The sequence below is a fragment of the Scyliorhinus torazame genome, chromosome 1 (assembly GCF_047496885.1).
Source record: "Scyliorhinus torazame isolate Kashiwa2021f chromosome 1, sScyTor2.1, whole genome shotgun sequence".
Classification (NCBI taxonomy): Eukaryota; Metazoa; Chordata; class Chondrichthyes; order Carcharhiniformes; family Scyliorhinidae; genus Scyliorhinus; species Scyliorhinus torazame.
Window position 1 is genome coordinate 414371508 of NC_092707.1, and position 25701 is coordinate 414397208.

At 55.9% G+C, this 25701-nt stretch overlaps 1 protein-coding gene across 1 annotated transcript in view; it reads right to left on the reverse strand.

The window, feature by feature from the left end:
- LOC140428537 (uncharacterized) overlaps positions 1 to 25701 on the reverse strand; it is a 154268-nt gene that overhangs the window by 44394 nt on the left and 84173 nt on the right. Inside the window, exon 4 of the mRNA XM_072515113.1 lies at positions 11133 to 11190. Within this exon, the coding sequence (XP_072371214.1) occupies positions 11133 to 11190 (58 nt within the window). The remainder of the gene's footprint in view (positions 1 to 11132; positions 11191 to 25701) is intronic.

A 25701-nucleotide genomic window follows, 5' to 3' on the forward strand; every position in this document is an offset into this window, starting at 1 on the left:
AGAATGACAGAGCACAGAGCAAACCAGGGAGAGAATGACTGAGCACAGAGCAAACCAGGGATGGAATGACAGAGCACAGAGCAAACCGGGGAGAGAATGACAGAGCACAGAGCAAACCAGAGAGAGAATGACAGAGCACAGAGCAAACCAGAGAGAGAATGACAGAGCACAGAGCAAACCAGTGAGTGAATGACAGAGCACAGAGCAAACCAGAGAGAGAATGACTGAGCACAGAGAAAACCGGGGATAGAATGACAGAGCACAGAGCAAACCAGGGAGAGAATGACTGAGCACAGAGCAAACCACGGAGAGAATGACAGAGCACAGAGCAAACCGGGGAGCGAATTACAGAGCACAGAGCAAACCAGAGACAGAATGACAGAGCACAGAGCAAACCAGAGAGAGAATGATAGAGCACAGAGCAAACCGGGGATAGAATGACAGAGCACAGAGCAAACCGGGGAGAGAATGACAGAGCACAGAGTAAACCAGAGAGAGAATGACAGAGCACAGAGCAAACCGGGGAGAGAATGAAAGAGCACAGAGCAAACCAGAGACAGAACGACAGAGCACAGAGCAAACCAGAGAGAGAATGACAGAGCACACAGCAAACCAGGGAGAGAATGACAGAGCACAGAGCAAACCAGGGAGAGAATGACAGAGCACAGAGCAAACCACGGAGAGAATGACAGAGCACAGAGCAAACTAGAGACAGAATGACCGAGCACAGAGCAAACTGGGGAGAGAATGATAGAGCACAGAGGAAACCACGGAGAGAATGAGAGAGCACAGAGCAAACCAGAGACAGAATGACAGAGCACAGAGCAAACTTGGGAGAGAATGGCAGAGAACAGAGCAAACCAGAGAGAGAATGACAGAGCACAGAGCAAACCAGAGACAGAGTGACTGAGCACAGAGCAAACCGGGAGAGAATGACAGAGCACAGAGCAAACGGGGGAGAGTATGACAGAGCACAGAGCAAACCGGGAGTGAATGACAGAGCACAGAGCAAACTGGGGAGACAATGACAGAGCACAGAGCAAACCAGGGAGAGTGATAGAGCACAGAGCAAACCGGGGAGAGAATGACAGAGCACAGAGTAAACCAGATAGAGAATGACAGAGCACAGAGCAAACCGGGGAGAGAATAACAGAGCACAGAGCAAACCAGAGACAGAACGCCAGAGCACAGAGCAAACCAGAGAGAGAATGACAGAGCACACAGCAAACCAGGCAGAGAATGACAGAGTACAGAGCAAACCAGGGAGAGAATGACAGAGCACAGAGCAAAACACGGAGAGAATGACAGAGCACAGAGCAAACTAGAGACAGAATGACAGAGCACAGAGCAAACCGGGGAGAGAATGATAGAGCACAGAGCAAACCATGGAGAGTATGACAGAGCACAGAGCAAACCAGGGACAGAATGACTGAGGACAGAGCAAACCGGGAGAGAATAACAGAGCACGGAGCAAACCGGGGAGAGAATGACAGAGCACAGAGCAAACCGGGAGAGAATGACAGAGCACAGAGCAAACCGGGGAGAGAATGACAGAGCACAGAGCAAACCAGGGAGAGAATGACAGAGCACAGAGCAAACCAGGAGAGAATGACTGAACATAGAGCAAACCAGAGAGAGAATGACAGAGCACAGAGCAAACCGGAGAGAGAATGACAGAGCACAGAGCAAACCAGGGAGAGAATGACTGAGCACAGAGCAAATCAGGGAGAGAATGACAGAGCACAGAGCAAACCGGGGAGAGAATGACAGAGCACAGAGCAAACCAGAGAGAGAATGACAGAGCACAGAGCAAACCAGAGAGAGAATGACAGAGCACAGAGCAAACCAGAGAGAGAATGACAGAGCACAGAGCAAACAGTGAGAGAATGACTGAGCACAGAGCAAACCGGGGATAGAATGACAGAGCACAGGGCAAACCAGGGAGAGAATGACAGAGCACAGAGCAAACCACGGAGAGAATGACAGAGCACAGAGCAAACCGGGGAGAGAATGACAGAGCACAGAGCAAACCAGAGACAGAATGACAGAGCACAGAGCAAACCAGGGAGAGAATGACAGAGCACAGAGCAAACCAGGGAGAGAATGACAGAGCACAGAGCAAACCAGGGAGAGAATGACAGAGCACAGAGCAAACCGGGGAGAGAATGACAGAGCACAGAGCAAACGATGGAGAGAATGACAGAGCACAGAGTAAACCAGAGAGAGAATGACAGAGCACAGAGCAAACCGGGGAGAGAATGACAGAGCACAGAGCAAACCAGAGACAGAACGACAGAGCACAGAGCAAACCAGAGAGAGAATGACAGAGCACACAGCAAACCAGGGAGAGAATGACAGAGCACAGAGCAAACCAGGGAGAGAATGACAGAGCACAGAGCAAACCACGGAGAGAATGACAGAGCACAGAGCAAACTAGAGACAGAATGACCGAGCACAGAGCAAACTGGGGAGAGAATGATAGAGCACAGAGGAAACCACGGAGAGAATGAGAGAGCACAGAGCAAACCAGAGACAGAATGACAGAGCACAGAGCAAACTTGGGAGAGAATGACAGAGAACAGAGCAAACCAGGGAGAGAATGACAGAGCACAGAGCAAACCAGAGACAGAGTGACTGAGCACAGAGCAAACCGGGAGAGAATGACAGAGCACAGAGCAAACGGGGGAGAGAATGACAGAGCACAGAGCAAACCGGGAGTGAATGACAGAGCACAGAGCAAACCGGGGAGACAATGACAGAGCACAGAGCAAACCAGGGAGAGTGATAGAGCACAGAGCAAACCGGGGAGAGAATGACAGAGCACAGAGTAAACCAGATAGAGAATGACAGAGCACAGAGCAAACCGGGGAGAGAATAACAGAGCACAGAGCAAACCAGAGACAGAACGCCAGAGCACAGAGCAAACCAGAGAGAGAATGACAGAGCACACAGCAAACCAGGCAGAGAATGACAGAGCACAGAGCAAAACACGGAGAGAATGACAGAGCACAGAGCAAACTAGAGACAGAATGACAGAGCACAGAGCAAACCGGGGAGAGAATGAAAGAGCACAGAGCAAACCATGGAGAGTATGACAGAGCACAGAGCAAACCAGGGACAGAATGACAGAGCACAGAGCAAACCGGGAGAGAATGACAGAGCACAGAGCAAACCAGGGAGAGAATGACAGAGCACAGAGCAAACCAGGAGAGAATGACTGAACATAGAGCAAACCAGAGAGAGAATGACAGAGCACAGAGCAAACCGGAGAGAGAATGACAGAGCACAGAGCAAACCAGGGAGAGAATGACTGAGCACAGAGCAAACCAGGGAGAGAATGACAGAGCACAGAGCAAACCTGGGAGAGAATGACAGAGCACAGAGCAAACCAGAGAGAGAATGACAGAGCACAGAGCAAACCAGAGAGAGAATGACAGAGCACAGAGCAAACCAGAGAGTGAATGACAGAGCACAGAGCAAACCAGAGAGAGAATGACAGAGCACACAGCAAACCAGGGAGAGAATGACAGAGCACAGAGCAAACCAGGGAGAGAATGACAGAGCACAGAGCAAACCACGGAGAGAATGACAGAGCACAGAGCAAACTAGAGACAGAATGACCGAGCACAGAGCAAACTGGGGAGTGAATGATAGAGCACAGAGGAAACCACGGAGAGAATGAGAGAGCACAGAGCAAACCAGAGACAGAATGACAGAGCACAGAGCAAACTTGGGAGAGAATGACAGAGAACAGAGCAAACCAGGGAGAGAATGACAGAGCACAGAGCAAACCAGAGACAGAGTGACTGAGCACAGAGCAAACCGGGAGAGAATGACAGAGCACAGAGCAAACGGGGGAGAGAATGACAGAGCACAGAGCAAACCGGGAGTGAATGACAGAGCACAGAGCAAACCGGGGAGACAATGACAGAGCACAGAGCAAACCAGGGAGAGTGATAGAGCACAGAGCAAACCGGGGAGAGAATGACAGAGCACAGAGTAAACCAGATAGAGAATGACAGAGCACAGAGCAAACCGGGGAGAGAATAACAGAGCACAGAGCAAACCAGAGACAGAACGCCAGAGCACAGAGCAAACCAGAGAGAGAATGACAGAGCACACAGCAAACCAGGCAGAGAATGACAGAGTACAGAGCAAACCAGGGAGAGAATGACAGAGCACAGAGCAAAACACGGAGAGAATGACAGAGCACAGAGCAAAACACGGAGAGAATGACAGAGCACAGAGCAAACTAGAGACAGAATGACAGAGCACAGAGCAAACCGGGGAGAGAATGAAAGAGCACAGAGCAAACCATGGAGAGTATGACAGAGCACAGAGCAAACCAGGGACAGAATGACAGAGCACAGAGCAAACCGGGAGAGAATGACAGAGCACAGAGCAAACCAGGGAGAGAATGACAGAGCACAGAGCAAACCAGGAGAGAATGACTGAACATAGAGCAAACCAGAGAGAGAATGACAGAGCACAGAGCAAACCGGAGAGAGAATGACAGAGCACAGAGCAAACCAGGGAGAGAATGACTGAGCACAGAGCAAACCAGGGAGAGAATGACAGAGCACAGAGCAAACCTGGGAGAGAATGACAGAGCACAGAGCAAACCAGAGAGAGAATGACAGAGCACAGAGCAAACCAGAGAGAGAATGACAGAGCACAGAGCAAACCAGAGAGTGAATGACAGAGCACAGAGCAAACAGAGAGAGAATGACTGAGCACAGAGCAAACCGGGGATAGAATGACAGAGCACAGAGCAAACCAGGGAGAGAATGACAGAGCACAGATCAAACCACGGAGAGAATGACAGAGCACAGAGCAAACCGGGGAGAGAATGACAGAGCACAGAGCAAACCAGAGACAGAATGACAGAGCACAGAGCAAACCACGGAGAGAATGACAGAGCACACAGCAAACCGGGGAGAGAATGACAGAGCACAGAGCAAACCACGGAGAGAATGACAGAGCACAGACCAAACCAGGGAGAGAATGACAGAGCACAGAGCAAAACAGGGAGAGAATGACAGAGCACAGAGCAAACCACGGAGAGAATGACAGAGCACAGAGCAAACCGGGGCGAGAATGACAGAGCACAGAGCAAACCAGAGACAGAATGACAGAGCACAGAGCAAACCAGGGAGAGAATGACAGAGCACAGAGCAAACCAGGGAGAGAATGACAGAGCACAGAGCAAACCAGGGAGAGAATGACAGAGCACAGAGCAAACCGGGGAGAGAATGACAGAGCACAGAGCAAACGATGGAGAGAATGACAGAGCACAGAGCAAACCAGAGACAGAATGACAGAGCACAGAGCAAACCAGAGAGAGAATGACAGAGCACAGAGCAAACCGGGGAGAGAATGACAGAGCACAGAGCAAACCAGGGAGAGAATGACAGAGCACAGAGCAAACCAGGGAGAGAATGACAGAGCACAGAGCAAACCGGGGAGAGAATGACAGCGCACAGAGCAAACCAGAGACAGAATGACTGAGCACAGAGCAAACCGGGAGAGAATGACAGAGCACAGAGCAAACCGGGGAGTGAATGACAGAGCATAGAGCAAACCGGGGAGAGAATGACAGAGCACAGATCAAACCAGGGAGAGCATGACAGAGCACAGAGCAAACCAGAGAGAGAATGACAGAGCACAGAGCAAACCAGGGAGAGAATGACAGAGCACAGAGCAAACCAGGGAGAGAATGACAGAGCACAGAGCAAACCAGAGAGAGAATGACAGAGCACAGAGCAAACGAGAGAGAGAATGACAGAGCACAGAGCAAACCAGGGAGAGAATAACAGAGCACAGAGCAAACTAGAGAGAGAATGACTGAGCACAGAGCAAACCACGGAGAGAATGACAGAGCACAGAGCAAACCTGAGAGAGAATTGCAGATCACAGAGCAAACCGGGGAGAGAATGACAGAGCACAGAGCAAAGAAGGGAGATAATGACAGAGCACAGTGCAAACCAGGGAGAGAATGACAGAGCACAGAGCAATCCAGGGAGAGAATGACAGAGCACAGAGCAAACCAGAGAGAGAATGACAGAGCACAGAGCAAACCGGGGAGAGAATGACAGATCACAGAGCAAACCGGGAAGAGAATGACTGAGAACAGATCAAACCAGAGAGAGAATGACAGAGCACAGAGCAAACCGGGGAGAGAATGACAGAGCACAGAGCAAACCAGGGAGAGAATGACAGAGCACAGAGCAAACTGGGGAGAGAATGACTGAGCACAGAGCAAACCAGGGAGAGAATGACAGAGCGCAGAGCAAACCGGGGAGAAAATGACAGAGCACAGAGCAAACCGGGGAGAGAATGACAGAGCACAGAGCAAACCGGGGAGAGAATGACAGAGCACAGAGCAAACCAGGGAGAGAATGACAGAGCACAGAGCAAACCACGGAGAGAATGACAGAGCACAGAGCAAACCACGGAGAGAATGACAGAGCACAGAGCAAACCGGGGAGAGAATGACAGAGCACAGAGCAAACCGGGGAGAGAATGACAGAGCACAGAGCAAACCAGGGAGAGAATGACTGAGCACAGAACAAACCGGGGAGAGAATGACTGGGCACAGAGGAAACCGGGGAGAGAATGACAGAGCACAGAGCAAACCAGGGAGAGAATGACATAGCACAGAGCAAACCAGAGAGAGAATGAATGAGCGCTGAGCAAACCGTGGAGAGAATGACAGAGCGCAGAGCAAACCGGGGAGAGAATGACAGAGCACAGAGCAAACCAGGGAGAGAATGACAGAGCACAGAGCAAACCAGGGAGAGAATGACAGAGCACAGAGCAATCCAGAGAGAGAATGACAGAGCGCAGAGCAAACCGGGGAGAGAATGACAGAGCACAGAGCAAACCAGGGAGAGAATGACAGAGCACAGAGCAAACCGGGGAATGACAGAGTGCAGAGCAAACCGGGGAGTGAATGACAGAGCACAAAGCAAACCAGGGAGAGAATGACAGAGCACAGAGCAAACCGGGGAGAGAATGACAGAGCACAGAGCAAACCAGAGAGAGAATGACAGAGCACATGGTTTGGTGTGGTGAGGGGTGGGGTGAGGGGTGTGGAGCAGGGTGGCGAGGGGATGATGTGGTGAGGGGTGTGGTGAGGGGTGGTGAGGGGTGGGGTGAGGGGTGGTGAGGGGTGGGGTGAGGGGTGGTGAGGGGTGGTGAGGGGTGGGGTGAGGGGTGGTGAGGGGTGGTGAGGGGTGGGGTGAGGGGTGGTGAGGGGTGGGGTGAGGGGTGGTGAGGGGTGGTGAGGGGTGGGGTGAGGGGTGGTGAGGGGTGGTGAGGGGTTGGTGAGGGGTGGGGTGAGGTGTGGTGAGGGGTGGGGTGAGGGGTTGGTGTGGTGTGGTGAGGGGTGGGGTGAGGGGTGGGGTGAGGGGTGGTGAGGGGTGGTGAGGGGTGGGGTGAGGGGTGGGGTGAGGGGTGGGGTGAGGGATGGGGTGAGGGGTGGTGAGGGGATGATGTGGTGCGGGGTGGGATGATGTGTGGTGAGGGGTGGGGTGAGGGGTGGGGTGAAGGGTGGGGTGAGGGGTGTGGTGAGGGGTGGGGTGTGGGGTGGTGAGGGGTGGGGTGAGGGGTGTGGTGAGGGGTGGGGTGTGGGTTGGTGAGGGGTGGGGTGAGGGGTGTGGTGAGGGGTGGGGTGAGGGGTGGTGAGGGGTGGGGTGAGGGGTGGGGTGAGGGGTGGTGAGGGGTGGGGTGAGGGGTGGTGAGGGATGGGGTTAGGGGTGGTGAGGGGCGTGGTGAGGGGTTGCTGTGGTGAGCACAATGTAAACCTTCCCGAATCCGCAGACAGCACAGAATGAGATGTGCGTCATTGCAGATATGCTGAGTGACCCGTACTCATGCTCCTCACCCACACATATCTCTGCACACATGACACGCCCTCACCACGACACCTCCTCACCATGACACCCCCTCACCACGACACCTCCTCACCACGACACACCCTCACCACGACACCCCCTCACCATGACACCCCCTCACCACGACACCCCCTCACCACGACACCCCCTCACCACGACACACCCTCACCACGACACACCCTCACCACGACACACCATCACCACGACACCCCCTCACCTCAACACCCCCTCACCACGACACCCCCTCACCACGACACCCCCTCACCACGACACCCTCTCACCACGACACCCCCTCACCACATCAACCCCTCACCACGACACTCCCTCACCACGACACACCCTCACCACGACACCTCCTCACCACGACACCTCCTCACCACGACACCCCCTCACCACGACACCTCCTCACCACGACACCTCCTCACCTCCTCACCACGACACCCCCTCACCACGACACCCCCTCACCACGACACCCCCTCACCACGCCAACCCCTCACCACGTCAACCCCTCACCACGACACCGCCTCACCACGCCAACTCCTCAACACGCCAACCCCTCACCACGCCTCCCCCACACCACGCCAACCCCTCACCATGTCGACCCCTCACAACGCCAACCCCTCACCACGACTCCTCTTCACCACGCCAACCCCTCACCACGACACCCCCTCACCACGACACCCCCTCACCACAACACCACCTCACCACGACACCCCCTCACCACACCAATCCCTCACCACGACACCCCCTCACCACAACACCCCCTCACCACGACACCCTCTCACCACGACACCCCCTCACCACATCAACCCCTCACCACGACACCCCCTCACCACGACACACCCTCACCACGACACCCCCTCACCACGACACCCCCTCACCACGACTCCTCTTCACCACGACACCCCCTCACCACGACACCCCCTCACCACGACACCCCCTCACCACGACACACCCTCACCACGACACCCCCTCACCTCAACACCCCCTCACCACGACACCCCCTCACCACGACACCCCCTCACCACGACACCCCCTCACCACGACACCCCCTCACCACGCCAACCCCTCACCACGACACCCCCACACCACGCCAACCCCTCACCACGACACCCCCTCACCACGCCAACCCCTCACCACGACACCCCCTCACCACAACACCCCCTCACCACGACACCCCCTCACCACGACACCCCCTCACCACGCCAACCTCTCACCACGACACCCCCTCACCACGCCAACCTCTCACCACGACACCCCCTCACCACGACACCCCCTCACCACGACACCCCCTCACCACGACACCCCCTCACCACGCCAACCTCTCACCACGACACCCCCTCACCACGACACCCCCTCACTGCAGCACCCCCTCACCACCACACCCCCTCACCACCACACCCCCTCACCACACCCTCACCACAGCACCCCCTCACCACGCCAACCCCTCACCACGCCAACCCCTCACCACGACACCCCCTCACCATGCCAACTCCTCAACACGCCAACCCCTCACCACACCTCCCCCACACCACGCCAACCCCTCACCATGTCGACCCCTCACAGCGCCAACACCTCACCACGCCAACTCCTCAACACGCCAACCCCTCACCACGACACCTCCTCACCACGCCAACCCCTCACCACGACACCCCCTCACCACGACACCCCCTGACCACGACACCCCCTCACCATGACACCCCCTCACCATGACACCCCCTCACCATGACACCCCCTCACCACGACACCCCCTCACCACGACACCCCCTCACCACGACACCCCCTCACCACGCCAACCTCTCACCACGACACCCCCTCACCACGACACCCCCTCACTGCAGCACCCCCTCACCACCACACCCCCTCACCACCACACCCCCTCACCACACCCTCACCACAGCACCCCCTCACCACGCCAACCCCTCACCACGCCAACCCCTCACCACGACACCCCCTCACCATGCCAACTCCTCAACACGCCAACCCCTCACCACACCTCCCCCACACCACGCCAACCCCTCACCATGTCGACCCCTCACAACGCCAACACCTCACCACGCCAACTCCTCAACACGCCAACCCCTCACCACGACACCTCCTCACCACGCCAACCCCTCACCACGACACCCCCTCACCACGACACCCCCTCACCACGACACCCCCTCACCATGACACCCCCTCACCATGACACCCCCTCACCATGACACCCCCTCACCACGACACCCCCTCACCACGACACCCCCTCAACACGCCTCACCCACACCACGCCACCCCCTCACCACGACACCCCCTCACCACGACACCCCCTCAACACGCCAACCCCTCACCACGACACCCCCACACCACGCCAACCCCTCACCACGACACCCCCTCACCACGACACCCCCTCACCATGACACCCCCTCACCATGACACCCCCTCACCACGACATCCCTTCACCATGCCGACCCCTCACAACGCCAACCCCTCGCAACACCAACCCCTCACCTCGACACCCCCTCACCACGCTGATCCCACATCAGCCTCGTAACATTCCCGTACCAGCCTCCCCGAACAGGTGCCGGAATGTGGCGACTAGGGACAGTAACTTCATTGAAGCCTACTTGTGGCAATAAGCGATTTTCATTTTCATTTCATTTCACAAAGAACAAAGAAATGTACAGCACAGGAACAGGCCCTTCAGCCCTCCAAGCCCGTGCCGACCATGCTGCCCGACTACACTACAATCTTCTACCCTTCCGGGGTCCGTATCCCTCTATTCCCATCCTATTCATGTATTTGTCAAGATGCCCCTTAAATGTCACTATCGTCCCTGCTTCCACCACCTCTTCCGGTAGCGAGTTCCAGGCACCCACTACCCTCTGCGTAAAAAACTTGCCTCGTACATCTACTCTAAACCTTGCCCCTCGCACCTTAAACCTATGCCCCCTAGTAATTGACCCCTCTACCCTGGGGAAAAGCCTCTGACTATCCACTCTGTCTATGCCCCTCATAATTTTGTAGACCTCTATCAGGTCGCCCCTCAACCTCCTTCGTTCCAGTGAGAACAAACCGAGTTTATTCAACCTCTCCTCATAGCTAACCCACACCAACCCCTCACCACATCACCCCTTCACCATGTGTCACACTCGCCATGTCACACTCTCACCGTGCCACACACTCACCGTGCCACACACTCACCGTGCCTCACACTCACTAGAGAGCAGGATCTCCACTGGGTTCTGGATTATCTCTTACCTTCTTTTTTTGTTGCATCGGACACGCTGTTTGAATGTTTGGGATCTTCAAATTGCGTCTGGAGAAAGAGGACAGAGTTTCTGATTATTAATTCGCATTACCTCACTTGTCAACATTCCTGCAGCCGGGTTCCATAATGAGCAACAGGGGCAACTACATTACATTCCGCACTGTCTGTGTGGAGTCTGCACGCTCGCCCCGTGTCTGTGTGGGTTTCCTCCGGATGCTCCGGTTTCCTCCCACAGTCCAAAGAGGTGCAGGTTAGGTGGATTGGCCGTGATAAAAATTGCCCTGAGAGCCCAAAAAGGTTAGGAGGGGTTGCTGGGTTACGGGGTTAGGGGTGTCGATGGGCCGAATGGCCTCCTTCGGCACTGTTTGTTCCATGTTCTATGTTCTATTCCTTCCCCCCCCCCCTTTCATTTAAACGTTCCGAAAAAGTTCCAACATGAACAATAGTCAGTTGGTTAGTCACTGCTGTAAATTTTGGCGGTCGGAAGATGTCACTCTCGGAATGGTCAATGGCGAAACTCTGGGTTTTCACCTTCTTGCTGACGTCAGCGGTGGTTGCTTTAACCGGCGTTGGCATGGGAACTGGAGGGGGTCTCTGTGCCTGAACAGAGGGATGAGGGGTTGACTTACTCAGCAGTGTCTGCTCGTAGGAAAGTACTGGCTTGGTAAGGATGAACCTGAATTCTCAACAGGCACCAATTGCAGCGGATGTATTTCCCCAGCCAATAACTGGTCTGTGTGTCTCCTGCAGATAATGTAATCTGAGATCCGGACAGTATAAGACCATAAGACACAGGAGCAGAATTAGGCCACTCGGCCCATCGAGTCTGCTCCGCCATTCAATCATGGCTGGTATTTTCTCATCCCCATTCTCCTGCCTTCTCCCCATAACCCCTGATCCCGACATTGATCAAGAACCTATCGATCTCTGTAGTAAAGACACTCAGTGATTTGGCCTCCACAGCCTTCTGCGGCAAAGAGTTCCACAGATTCACCACCTTCTGGCTGAAGAAATTCCTCCTCATCTCTGTTTTAAAGGATCCACTCTATCCAGGCCTTGCAGTATCCTGTAAGTTTCAATGAGATCCCCCCATATCCTTTAAAACCCCAATGATTACAGACCCTGAGTCCTCAACCGTTCCTCATACAACAAGCTCTTCATTCCAGGGATCATTCTTGTGAACCACCTCTGGACCCTTTCCAAGGCCAGCACATCCTTCCTCAGATACGGGGCCCAAAACTGCTCACAATACTCCAAATGGGGTCTGACCTGAGCCTTATACAGCCTCAGAAGTACATTCCTGGTCTTGTATTCTAGCCCTCTCGACGTGAATGCGAACATTGCATTTGCCTTCTTAACTGCCGACTGAACCTGCACGTTAACCTTAAGAGAATCTTGAACAAGGACTCCAAGTCCCTTTTTGCTTCAGATTTCCTAAGCAGTTCCCCATTTAGAAAATAGTCTATGCCTCAATTTCTCCTTCCAAAGTACATAACCTCACACTTTTCCACATTGTATTTCATTTGCTACTTCATTGCCCACTCTCCTCGCTTGTCCAAATCCTTCTGCAGCCCCCTTGCTTCCTCAATACTACTTGTCCCTCTACAGATCTTTGTATCATCTGCATACTTAGCTACAGTGCCTTCAGTTCCTTCCTCCAGATCATTAATGTATATTGTGAAAAGTTGTGGTCCCAGCACCGACCCCTGAGGCACACCACTAGTCACCGGCTGCCATCCTGAAAAAGACCCCTTTATCCCCACTCTCTGCCTTCTGCCAGTCAGCCAATCCTCTGTCCCTGGCAGTATCTTACCCTGAACACCATGGGCTCTTATCTTATTTAACAGTCTCCTATGCGGCACCTTGTCAAAGGCCTTCTGGAAATCTAAATAAATCACGTCCACTGGTTCTCCTTTGTCTAACTTCCTTGTTATTTCCTCAAAGAACTCTAACAGATTTGTCAGACATGACCTCCCCTTGACGAAGCCGTGCTGACTCAGTCCTATTTTATCCTGCACTTCCAAGTACTCCGCGATCTCATCTTTAACAATGGACGCTAAAATCTTACCAATGACCGAAGTCAGGCAAACCGGCCTATAATTTCCCGTCTTCTGCCTCCCTCCCTTCTTAAACAGTGGTGTTACATTCACCACTTTCCAGTCCTCTGGGATCCTTCCTGCCTCCAGTGATTCCTGAAAGATCACCACCAATGCCTCTACAATCTCCTCAGTATCTCTTTTAGAACCCTGGTGTGAAGTCCATCCGGTCCAGGTGATTTATCCACCTTCAGACCTTTCAGTTTCCCCAGAACTGTCTCCTTGGCGATGGCGATGACACTGACCTCTGCCCCATTGTTCTCCTGGAGCTCTGGCATCCCACTGGTGTCTTCCACCGTGAATACTGATGCAAAGTAACTATTCAGTTCCTCTGCCATTTCTTTGTTTCCTATTATTACTTCTCCAGCCACATTTTCCAGTGGTCCAATGTATATTTTTACCTCTCTATTACAATTTTTTATATATTGAAAAAAAACTTCCTTTCTTCTTTTTAATCTTGTTTTATATTACAAGCTAGCTTGCACTCATACTTCATCTTCTCCCCCTTGTTGCTGTTTTAATTGTCCTCTGTTCTCTTTTAAAAGATTCACAATCCTCTGGCTTCCCACAAATCCTCGTCACTTTGTATGCATTTTCCATTGCTTTTATGCTCTCCTTGACTTTCCTCCTCAGCCATGTGGCCATGTTCGGTCTGTTCACCCACACTATGGTCCTCATTCTGGTCCCTATTAGCTGCAAGAACCTCAAATCTGTTGCTCAGTTGCTGTGGCTGAGACACCCATACTCCCACTTTCAACATCCTCCTACCTATTTGCCTCACAATCACACCCTCCTGTACCTGACCACTGACCAAATCAGATCACACTAACTGAAGGGATGTGACTGCCTTCCATAACAAAACATCTCAGTAATGATCATCCTCACTGATGTGTCTCAGTGACCGCAGCTCAGCATCCCTGATGTGTCTCAGTGTCCGCAGCTCAGCCTCCCTGATGTGTCTCAGTGTCCGCAGCTCAGTCTCCCTGATGTGTCTCAGTGTCTGCAGCTCAGCCTCCCTGATGGGTCTCAGTGTCCGCAGCTCAGCCTCCCTGATGTGTCTCAGTGTCCGCAGCTCAGCCTCCCTGATGTGTCACAGTGTCCGCAGCTCAGCCGCCCTGATGTGTCTGTGTCCGCAGCTCAGCATCACTGATGTGTCTCAGTGTCCGCAGCTCAGCCTCCCTGATGTGTCTCAGTGTCCGCAGCTCAGCCTCCCTGATGTGTCTGTGTCCGCAGCTCAGCCTCCCTGATGTGTCACAGTGTCCGCAGCTCAGCCGCCCTGATGTGTCTGTGTCCGCAGCTCAGCCTCCCTGATGTGTCGCAGTGTCAGCAGCTCAGCCTCCATGATGCGTCTCAGTGTCCGCAGCTCAGCCTCCCTGATGTGTCACAGTGTCCGCAGCTCAGCCGCCCTGATGTGTCTGTGTCCGCAGCTCAGCATCACTGATGTGTCTCAGTGTCCGCAGCTCAGCCTCCCTGATGTGTCTCAGTGTCCGCAGCTCAGCCGCCCTGATGTGTCTGTGTCCGCAGCTCAGCATCACTGATGTGTCTCAGTGTCCGCAGCTCAGCCTCCCTGATGTGTCTCAGTGTCTGCAGCTCAGCCTCCCTGATGTGTCTCTGTGTCCGCAGCTCAGCCTCCCTGATGTCAGTGTCAGCAGCTCAGCCTCCCTGATGTGTTTCAGTGTCCGCAGATCAGACTCGCTGATGTGTCTCAGTGTCCGCAGCTCAGCCTCCCTAATGTGTTTCAGTGTCCGCAGCTCAGCCTCCCTGATGTGTCTCAGTGTCCACAGCTCAGCCACCCTGATGTGTCTCAGTGTCCGCAGCTCAGCGTCCCTGATGTGTCTCAGTGTCCGCAGCTCAGTCTCCCTGATGTGTCTCAGTGTCCACAGCTCAGCCTCCCTGATGTGTCTCAGTGTCCGCAGCTCAGCGTCCCTGATGTGTCTCAGTGTCCGCAGCTCAGCGTCCCTGATGTGTCTCAGTGTCCGCAGCTCAGTCTCTCTGATGTGTCTCAGTGTCCGCAGCTCAGCCTCCCTGATGTGTCTCAGTGTCCGCAGCTGAGCCTCCCTGATGTGTCTCAGTGTCCGCAGCTCAGCCACCATGATGTGTCTCAGTGTCCGCAGCTCAGCCTCCATGATGTGTCTCAGTGTCCGCAGCTCAGCCTCCCTGATGTGTCTCAGTGTCCGCAGCTCAGCCTCCCTGATGTGTCTCAGTGTCCGCAGCTCAGCCTCACTGATGTGTCTCAGTGTCCGCAGCTCAGCCTCCCTGATGTGTCTCAGTGTCCGCAGCTCAGCCTCCCTGATGTATCTCAGTGTCCGCAGCTCAGCCTCCCTGATGGGTCTCAGTGTCTGCAGCTCAGCCTCCCTGATGTGTCTCAGTGTCTGCAGCTCAGTCTCCCAGATGTCAGTGTCCGCAGCTCAGTCTCCCTGATGTGTTTCAGTGTCTGCAGCTCAGCCTCCCTGATGTGTCTCAGTGTCCGCAGCTCAGCCTCCCTGATGTCTTCAGTGTCTGCAGCTCACCCACACTGATGTGTTTCAGTGTCCGCTGCTCAGCCTCCCTGATGAGTCACAGTGTCCGCAGCTCAGCCTCCCTGATGTGCCTCAGTGTCCGCAGCTCAGCCCCATGATGTGTTTCAGTGTCCGCAGCTCAGCCTCCCTGATGTGTCGCAGTGTCCGCAGATCAGTCTCCCTGATGTGTTTCAGTGTCCGCAGCTCACCCACACTGATGTGTCACAGTGTCCGCAGCTCAGCCTCCCTGATGTGCCTCAGTGTCCGCAGCTCAGCCTCCCTGATGTGTTTCAGTGTCCGCAGCTCAGCCTCCCTGATGTGTCGCAGTGTCCGCAGATCAGTCTCCATGATGTGTTTCAGTGTCCGCCGCTCAGCCTCCCTGATGTGTCACAGTGTCCGCAGCTCAGCCTCCCTGATGTGCCTCAGTGTCCGCAGCTCAGCCTCCCTGATGTGTTTCAGTGTCCGCAGCTCAGCCTCCCTGATGTGTCGCAGTGTCCGCAGATCAGTCTCCCTGATGTGTCTCAGTGTCCGCAGCTCAGCCTCCCTAATGTGTCTCAGTGTCCGCTGCTCAGCCTCCCTGATGCGTCGCAGTGTCCGCAGCTCAGTCTCCCTGATGTGTCACAGAGTCCGCAGCTCAGCCTCCCTGGTGTGTCGCAGTGTCCGCAACTCAGCCTCCCTGATGTGCCTCAGTGTCCGCAGCTCAGCCTCCCTGATGTGCCTCAGTGTCCGCAGCTCAGCCTCCCTGATGTCAGTGCCCGCAGCTCAGCCTCCCTGATGTGTCTCGGTGTCCTCAGCTCAGCCTCCCTAATGTCTCTCAGTGTCCGCAGCTCCGCCTCCCTAATGTGTCTCAGTGTCCAGAGCTCAGCCTCCCTGATGTGTCACAGTGTCCGCAGATCAGCCTCCCTGATGTGTCGCAGTGTCCGCAGCTCAGCCTCCCTGATGTCAGTGTCCGCAGCTCAGTCTCCCTGGTGTGTCACAGTGTCCGCTGCAAAGCTTCCCTGATGTGTCTCAGTGTCCGCAGCTAAGCCTCCCTGCTGTGTCTCAGTGTCCGCAGATCAGCCTCCCTGATGTGTCTCAGTGTCCGCAGCTCAACCTCCCTGATGTGTCTCAGTGTCCGCAGTTCAATCTCTCTGATGTATCTCAGTGTCCGCAGCTGAGCCTCCCTGATGTGTCTCAGTGACCGCAGCTCAACCTCCCTGATGTGTCAGTGTCCGCAGCTCAGTCTCCCTGATGTGTGTCAGTGTCCGCAGCTCAGTCTCTCTGATGTGTCTCAGTGTCCGCAGCTCAGTCTCCCTGATGTGTATCAGTGTCCACAGCTCAGCCTCCCTGATGTGTCTCAGTGTCCGCAGCTCAGCGTCCCTGATGTGTCTCAGTGTCCGCAGCTCAGTCTCCCTGATGTGTCTCAGTGTCCGCAGCTCAGCCTCCCTGATGTGTCTCAGTGTCCGCAGCTGAGCCTCCCTGATGTGTCTCAGTGTCCGCAGCTCAGCCACCATGATGTGTCTCAGTGTCCGCAGCTCAGCCTCCATGATGTGTCTCAGTGTCCGCAGCTCAGCCTCCCTGATGTGTCTCAGTGTCCGCAGCTCAGCCTCCCTGATGTGTCTCAGTGTCCGCAGCTCAGCCTCACTGATGTGTCTCAGTGTCCGCAGCTCAGCCTCCCTGATGTGTCTCAGTGTCCGCAGCTCAGCCTCGCTGATGTATCTCAGTGTCCGCAGCTCAGCCTCCCTGATGGGTCTCAGTGTCTGCAGCTCAGCCTCCCTGATGTGTATCAGTGTCTGCAGCTCAGTCTCCCGGATGTCAGTGTCCGCAGATCAGACTCGCTGATGTGTCTCAGTGTCCGCAGATCAGCCTCACTGATGTGTCGCAGTGTCCGCAGATCAGTCTCCCTGATGTGTCCGCAGCTCAGCCTCACTGATGTGTCTGAGTGTCTGCAGCTCAGCCTCCCTAATGTGTCTCAGTGTCCGCTGCTCAGCCTCCCTGATATGTCTCAGTGTCTGCAGCTCAGCCTCCCTGATGTCAGTGTCCGCAGCTCAGCCTCCCTGATATGTCTCAGTGTCCGCAGCTCAGCCTCCCTAATGCGTCTCAGTATCCACAGCTCAGCCACCCTGATGTGTTTCAGTGTCCGCAGATCAGACTCGCTGATGTGTCGCAGTGTCCGCAGCTCAGCCTCCCTGATGTGTCACAGTGTCCGCAACTCAGTCTCACTGATGTGTCTCAGTGTCCGCAGATCAGACTCGCTGATGTGTCGCAGTGTCCGCAGATCAGTCTCCCTGATGTGTCGCAGTGTCCGCAGCTCAGCCTCCCTGATGTGTCTCAGTGTCCGCAGCTCAGCCTCACTGATGTGTCGCAGTGTCCGCAGCTCAGCCTCCCTGATGTGTCACAGTGTCCGCAACTCAGTCTCACTGATGTGTCTCAGTGTCCGCAGCTCAGCCTCCCTGATGTGCCTCAGTGTCCGCAGCTCAGCCTCCCTGATGTGTCTCAGTGTCCGCAGCTCAGCCTCCCTGATATGTCTCAGTGTCCGCAGCTCAGCCTCCCTGATGTGTCGCAGTGTCCGCAACTCAGCCTCCCTGATGTGCCTCAGTGTCCGCAGCTCAGCCTCCCTGATGTGCCTCAGTGTCCGCAGCTCAGCCTCCCTGATGTGCCTCAGTGTCCGCAGCTCAGCCTCCCTGATGTGCCTCAGTGTCCGCAGCTCAGCCTCCCTGATGTGCCTCAGTGTCCGCAGCTCAGCCTCCCTGATGTCAGTGCCCGCAGCTCAGCCTCCCTGATGTGCCTCAGTGTCCGCAGCTCAGCCTCCCTGATGTGCCTCAGTGTCCGCAGCTCAGCCTCCCTGATGTCAGTGCCCGCAGCTCAGCCTCCCTGATGTGTCTCAGTGTCCTCAGCTCAGCCTCCCTAATGTCTCTCAGTGTCCGCAGCTCCGCCTCCCTAATGTGTCTCAGTGTCCACAGCTCAGCCTCCCTGATGTGTCACAGTGTCCGCAGATCAGCCTCCCTGATGTGTCTCAGTGTCCTCAGCTCAGCCTCCCTAATGTCTCTCAGTGTCCGCAGCTCTGCCTCCCTAATGTGTCTCAGTGTCCACAGCTCAGCCTCCCTAATGTGTCTCAGTGTCCGCAGCTCAGACTCCCTGCTGTGTCTCAGTGTCCGCAGATCAGCCTCCCTGATGTCAGTGTCCGCAGCTCAGTCTCCCTGGTGTGTCACAGTGTCCGCTGCAAAGCTTCCCTGATGTGTCTCAGTGTCCGCAGCTAAGCCTCCCTGCTGTGTCTCAGTGTCCGCAGATCAGCCTCCCTGAAGTGTCTCAGTGTCCGCAGCTCAACCTCTCTGATGTGTCTCAGTGTCCGCAGCTCAGTCTCCCTGATGTGTGTCAGTGTCCGCAGCTCAGTCTCTCTGATGTATCGCAGTGTCCGCAGCTGAGCCTCCCTGATGTGTCTCAGTGTCCGCAGCTCAACCTCCCTGATGTGTCAGTGTCCGCAGCTCAGTCTCCCTGATGTGTCTCAGTGTCCGCAGCTCAGTCTCTCTGATGTGTCTCAGTGTCCGCAGCTCAGTCTCCCTGATGTGTATCAGTGTCCACAGCTCAGCCTCCCTGATGTGTCTCAGTGTCCGCAGCTCAGCGTCCCTGATGTGTCTCAGTGTCCGCAGCTCAGTCTCCCTGATGTGTCTCAGTGTCCACAGCTCAGCCTCCCTGTTGTGTCTCAGTGTCCGCAGCTCAGCGTCCCTGATGTGTCTCAGTGTCCGCAGCTCAGCGTCCCTGATGTGTCTCAGTGTCCGCAGCTCAGTCTCCCTGATGTGTCTCAGTGTCCGCAGCTCACTCCCCCTGATGTGTCTCAGTGTCCGCAGCTGAGCCTCCCTGATGTGTCTCAGTGTCCGCAGCTCAGCCACCATGATGTGTCTCAGTGTCCGCAGCTCAGCCTCCATGATGTGTCTCAGTGTCCGCAGCTCAGCCTCCCTGATGTGTCTCAGTGTCCGCAGCTCAGCCTCCCTGATGTGTCTCAGTGTCCGCAGCTCAGCCTCACTGATGTGTCTCAGTGTCCGCAGCTCAGCCTCCCTGATGTGTCTCAGTGTCCGCAGCTCAGCCTCCCTGATGTATCTCAGTGTCCGCAGCTCAGCCTCCCTGATGGGTCTCAGTGTCTGCAGCTCAGCCTCCCTGATGTGTCTCAGTGTCTGCAGCTCAGTCTCCCGGATGTCAGTGTCCGCAGCTCAGTCTCCCAGATGTGTTTCAGTGTCTGCAGCTCAGCCTCCCTGATGTGTCTCAGTGTCCGCAGCTCAGCCTCCCTGATGTCTTTCAGTGTCTGCAGCTCACCCACACTGATGTGTTTCAGTGTCCGCCGCTCAGCCTCCCTGATGAGTCACAGTGTCCGCAGCTCAGCCTCCCTGATGTGCCTCAGTGTCCGCAGCTCAGCCTCCCTGATGTGTTTCAGTGTCCGCAGCTCAGCCTCCCTGATGTGTTTCAGTGTCCGCAGCTCAGCCTCCATGATGTGTCGCATTGTCCGCAGATCAGTCTCCCTGATGTGTTTCAGTGTCCGCAGCTCACCCACACTGATGTGTCACAGTGTCCGCAGCTCAGCCTCCCTGATGTGCCTCAGTGTCCGCAGCTCAGCCTCCCTGATGTGTTTCAGTGTCCGCAGCTCAGCCTCCCTGATGTGTCGCAGTGTCCGCAGATCAGTCTCCCTGATGTGTTTCAGTGTCCGCCGCTCAGCCTCCCTGATGTGTCACAGTGTCCGCAGCTCAGCCTCCCTGATGTGCCTCAGTGTCCGCAGCTCAGCCTCGCTGATGTATCTCAGTGTCCGCAGCTCAGCCTCCCTGATGGGTCTCAGTGTCTGCAGCTCAGCCTCCCTGATGTGTATCAGTGTCTGCAGCTCAGTCTCCCGGATGTCAGTGTCCGCAGATCAGACTCGCTGATGTGTCTCAGTGTCCGCAGATCAGCCTCACTGATGTGTCGCAGTGTCCGCAGATCAGTCTCCCTGATGTGTCCGCAGCTCAGCCTCACTGATGTGTCTGAGTGTCTGCAGCTCAGCCTCCCTAATGTGTCTCAGTGTCCGCTGCTCAGCCTCCCTGATATGTCTCAGTGTCTGCAGCTCAGCCTCCCTGATGTCAGTGTCCGCAGCTCAGCCTCCCTGATATGTCTCAGTGTCCGCAGCTCAGCCTCCCTAATGCGTCTCAGTATCCACAGCTCAGCCACCCTGATGTGTTTCAGTGTCCGCAGATCAGACTCGCTGATGTGTCGCAGTGTCCGCAGCTCAGCCTCCCTGATGTGTCACAGTGTCCGCAACTCAGTCTCACTGATGTGTCTCAGTGTCCGCAGATCAGACTCGCTGATGTGTCGCAGTGTCCGCAGATCAGTCTCCCTGATGTGTCGCAGTGTCCGCAGCTCAGCCTCCCTGATGTGTCTCAGTGTCCGCAGCTCAGCCTCACTGATGTGTCGCAGTGTCCGCAGCTCAGCCTCCCTGATGTGTCACAGTGTCCGCAACTCAGTCTCACTGATGTGTCTCAGTGTCCGCAGCTCAGCCTCCCTGATGTGCCTCAGTGTCCGCAGCTCAGCCTCCCTGATGTGTCTCAGTGTCCGCAGCTCAGCCTCCCTGATATGTCTCAGTGTCCGCAGCTCAGCCTCCCTGATGTGTCGCAGTGTCCGCAACTCAGCCTCCCTGATGTGCCTCAGTGTCCGCAGCTCAGCCTCCCTGATGTGCCTCAGTGTCCGCAGCTCAGCCTCCCTGATGTGCCTCAGTGTCCGCAGCTCAGCCTCCCTGATGTGCCTCAGTGTCCGCAGCTCAGCCTCCCTGATGTCAGTGCCCGCAGCTCAGCCTCCCTGATGTGCCTCAGTGTCCGCAGCTCAGCCTCCCTGATGTGCCTCAGTGTCCGCAGCTCAGCCTCCCTGATGTCAGTGCCCGCAGCTCAGCCTCCCTGATGTGTCTCAGTGTCCTCAGCTCAGCCTCCCTAATGTCTCTCAGTGTCCGCAGCTCCGCCTCCCTAATGTGTCTCAGTGTCCACAGCTCAGCCTCCCTGATGTGTCACAGTGTCCGCAGATCAGCCTCCCTGATGTGTCTCAGTGTCCTCAGCTCAGCCTCCCTAATGTCTCTCAGTGTCCGCAGCTCTGCCTCCCTAATGTGTCTCAGTGTCCACAGCTCAGCCTCCCTAATGTGTCTCAGTGTCCGCAGCTCAGACTCCCTGCTGTGTCTCAGTGTCCGCAGATCAGCCTCCCTGATGTCAGTGTCCGCAGCTCAGTCTCCCTGGTGTGTCACAGTGTCCGCTGCAAAGCTTCCCTGATGTGTCTCAGTGTCCGCAGCTAAGCCTCCCTGCTGTGTCTCAGTGTCCGCAGATCAGCCTCCCTGATGTGTCTCAGTGTCCGCAGCTCAACCTCTCTGATGTGTCTCAGTGTCCGCAGCTCAGCCTCCCTGATGTGTCTCAGTGTCCGCAGCTCAGTCTCCCTGATGTGTCTCAGTGTCCGCAGCTCAGTCTCTCTGATGTGTCTCAGTGTCCGCAGCTCAGTCTCCCTGATGTGTATCAGTGTCCACAGCTCAGCCTCCCTGATGTGTCTCAGTGTCCGCAGCTCAGCGTCCCTGATGTGTCTCAGTGTCCGCAGCTCAGTCTCCCTGATGTGTCTCAGTGTCCACAGCTCAGCCTCCCTGATGTGTCTCAGTGTCCGCAGCTCAGCGTCCCTGATGTGTCTCAGTGTCCGCAGCTCAGCGTCCCTGATGTGTCTCAGTGTCCGCAGCTCAGTCTCCCTGATGTGTCTCAGTGTCCGCAGCTCACCCCCCCTGATGTGTCTCAGTGTCCGCAGCTGAGCCTCCCTGATGTGTCTCAGTGTCCGCAGCTCAGCCACCATGATGTGTCTCAGTGTCCGCAGCTCAGCCTCCATGATGTGTCTCAGTGTCCGCAGCTCAGCCTCCCTGATGTGTCTCAGTGTCCGCAGCTCAGCCTCCCTGATGTGTCTCAGTGTCCGCAGCTCAGCCTCACTGATGTGTCTCAGTGTCCGCAGCTCAGCCTCCCTGATGTGTCTCAGTGTCCGCAGCTCAGCCTCCCTGATGTATCTCAGTGTCCGCAGCTCAGCCTCCCTGATGGGTCTCAGTGTCTGCAGCTCAGCCTCCCTGATGTGTCTCAGTGTCTGCAGCTCAGTCTCCCGGATGTCAGTGTCCGCAGCTCAGTCTCCCTGATGTGTTTCAGTGTCTGCAGCTCAGCCTCCCTGATGTGTCTCAGTGTCCGCAGCTCAGCCTCCCTGATGTCTTTCAGTGTCTGCAGCTCACCCACACTGATGTGTTTCAGTGTCCGCCGCTCAGCCTCCCTGATGAGTCACAGTGTCCGCAGCTCAGCCTCCCTGATGTGCCTCAGTGTCCGCAGCTCAGCCCCCTGATGTGTTTCAGTGTCCGCAGCTCAGCCTCCCTGATGTGTCGCATTGTCCGCAGATCAGTCTCCCTGATGTGTTTCAGTGTCCGCAGCTCACCCACACTGATGTGTCACAGTGTCCGCAGCTCAGCCTCCCTGATGTGCCTCAGTGTCCGCAGCTCAGCCTCCCTGATGTGTTTCAGTGTCCGCAGCTCAGCCTCCCTGATGTGTCGCAGTGTCCGCAGATCAGTCTCCCTGATGTGTTTCAGTGTCCGCCGCTCAGCCTCCCTGATGTGTCACAGTGTCCGCAGCTCAGCCTCCCTGATGTGCCTCAGTGTCCGCAGCTCAGCCTCCCTGATGTGTTTCAGTGTCCGCAGCTCAGCCTCCCTGATGTGTCGCAGTGTCCGCAGATCAGTCTCCCTGATGTGTCTCAGTGTCCGCAGCTCAGCCTCCCTAATGTGTCTCAGTGTCCGCTGCTCAGCCTCCCTGATGCGTCGCAGTGTCCGCAGCTCAGTCTCCCTGATGTGTCACAGAGTCCGCAGCTCAGCCTCCCTGATGTGTCGCAGTGTCCGCAACTCAGCCTCCCTGATGTGCCTCAGTGTCCGCAGCTCAGCCTCCCTGATGTGCCTCAGTGTCCGCAGCTCAGCCTCCCTGATGTCAGTGCCCGCAGCTCAGCCTCCCTGATGTGTCTCAGTGTCCTCAGCTCAGCCTCCCTAATGTCTCTCAGTGTCCGCACTCCGCCTCCCTAATGTATCTCAGTGTCCAGAGCTCAGCCTCCCTGATGTGTCACAGTGTCCGCAGATCAGCCTCCCTGATGTGTCACAGTGTCCGCTGCTCAGCCTCCCTGATGTCTCTCAGTGTCCGCAGCTCAGCCTCCCTAATGTGTCTCAGTGTCCGCAGCTCAGTCTCCCTGATGTGTCGCAGTGTCCGCAGCTCAGCCTCCCTGATGTCAGTGTCCGCAGCTCAGTCTCCCTGGTGTGTCACAGTGTCCGCTGCAAAGCTTCCCTGATGTGTCTCAGTGTCCGCAGCTAAGCCTCCCTGCTGTGTCTCAGTGTCCGCAGATCAGCCTCCCTGATGTGTCTCAGTGTCCGCAGCTCAACCTCCCTGATGTGTCTCAGTGTCCGCAGTTCAGTCTCTCTGATGTATCTCAGTGTCCGCAGCTGAGCCTCCCTGATGTGTCTCAGTGACCGCAGCTCAACCTCCCTGATGTGTCAGTGTCCGCAGCTCAGTCTCCCTGATGTGTGTCAGTGTCCGCAGCTCAGTCTCTCTGATGTGTCTCAGTGTCCGCAGCTCAGTCTCCCTGATGTGTATCAGTGTCCGCAGCTCAGCCTCCCTGATATGTCTCAGTGTCCGCAGCTCAGCGTCCCTGATGTGTCTCAGTGTCCGCAGCTCAGTCTCCCTGATGTGTCTCAGTGTCCGCAGCTCAGCCTCCCTGATGTGTCTCAGTGTCCGCAGCTGAGCCTCCCTGATGTGTCTCAGTGTCCGCAGCTCAGCCACCATGATGTGTCTCAGTGTCCGCAGCTCAGCCTCCATGATGTGTCTCAGTGTCCGCAGCTCAGCCTCCCTGATGTGTCTCAGTGTCCGCAGCTCAGCCTCCCTGATGTGTCTCAGTGTCCGCAGCTCAGCCTCACTGATGTGTCTCAGTGTCCGCAGCTCAGCCTCCCTGATGTGTCTCAGTGTCCGCAGCTCAGCCTCGCTGATGTATCTCAGTGTCCGCAGCTCAGCCTCCCTGATGGGTCTCAGTGTCTGCAGCTCAGCCTCCCTGATGTGTATCAGTGTCTGCAGCTCAGTCTCCCGGATGTCAGTGTCCGCAGCTCAGTCTCCCTGATGTGTCTCAGTGTCCGCAGCTCAGTCTCCCTGATGTGTTTCAGTGTCCGCAGATCAGCCCCACTGATGTGTCTCAGTGTCCGCAGCTCAGCCTCCCTGATGTCTTTCAGTGTCTGCAGCTCACCGACACTGATGTGTTTCAGTGTCCGCCGCTCAGCCTCCCTGATGTGTCACAGTGTCCGCAGCTCAGCCTCCCTGATGTGCCTCAGTGTCCGCAGCTCAGCCCCCTGATGTGTTTCAGTGTCCGCAGCTCAGCCTCCCTGATGTGTCGCAGTGTCCGCAGATCAGTCTCCCTGATGTGTTTCAGTGTCCGCAGCTCACCCACACTGATGTGTCACAGTGTCCGCAGCTCAGCCTCCCTGATGTGCCTCAGTGTCCGCAGCTCAGCCTCCCTGATGTGTTTCAGTGTCCGCCGCTCAGCCTCCCTGATGTGTCACAGTGTCCGCAGCTCAGCCTCCCTGATGTGCCTCAGTGTCCGCAGCTCAGCCTCCCTGATGTGTTTCAGTGTCCGCAGCTCAGCCTCCCTGATGTGTCGCAGTGTCCGCAGATCAGTCTCCCTGATGTGTCTCAGTGTCCGCAGCTCAGCCTCCCTAATGTGTCTCAGTGTCCGCTGCTCAGCCTCCCTGATGCGTCGCAGTGTCCGCAGCTCAGTCTCCCTGATGTGTCACAGAGTCCGCAGCACAGCCTCTCTGTGATGTCTTTTGTGTCCGCAGCTCAGTCTCCCTGATGTGTCTCAGTGTCCGCACCTCAGCCTCCCTGATGTGTCTCAGTGTCCGCAGCTCAGTCTCCCTGATGTGTTTCAGTGTCCGCAGCTCAGTCTCCATGATGTGT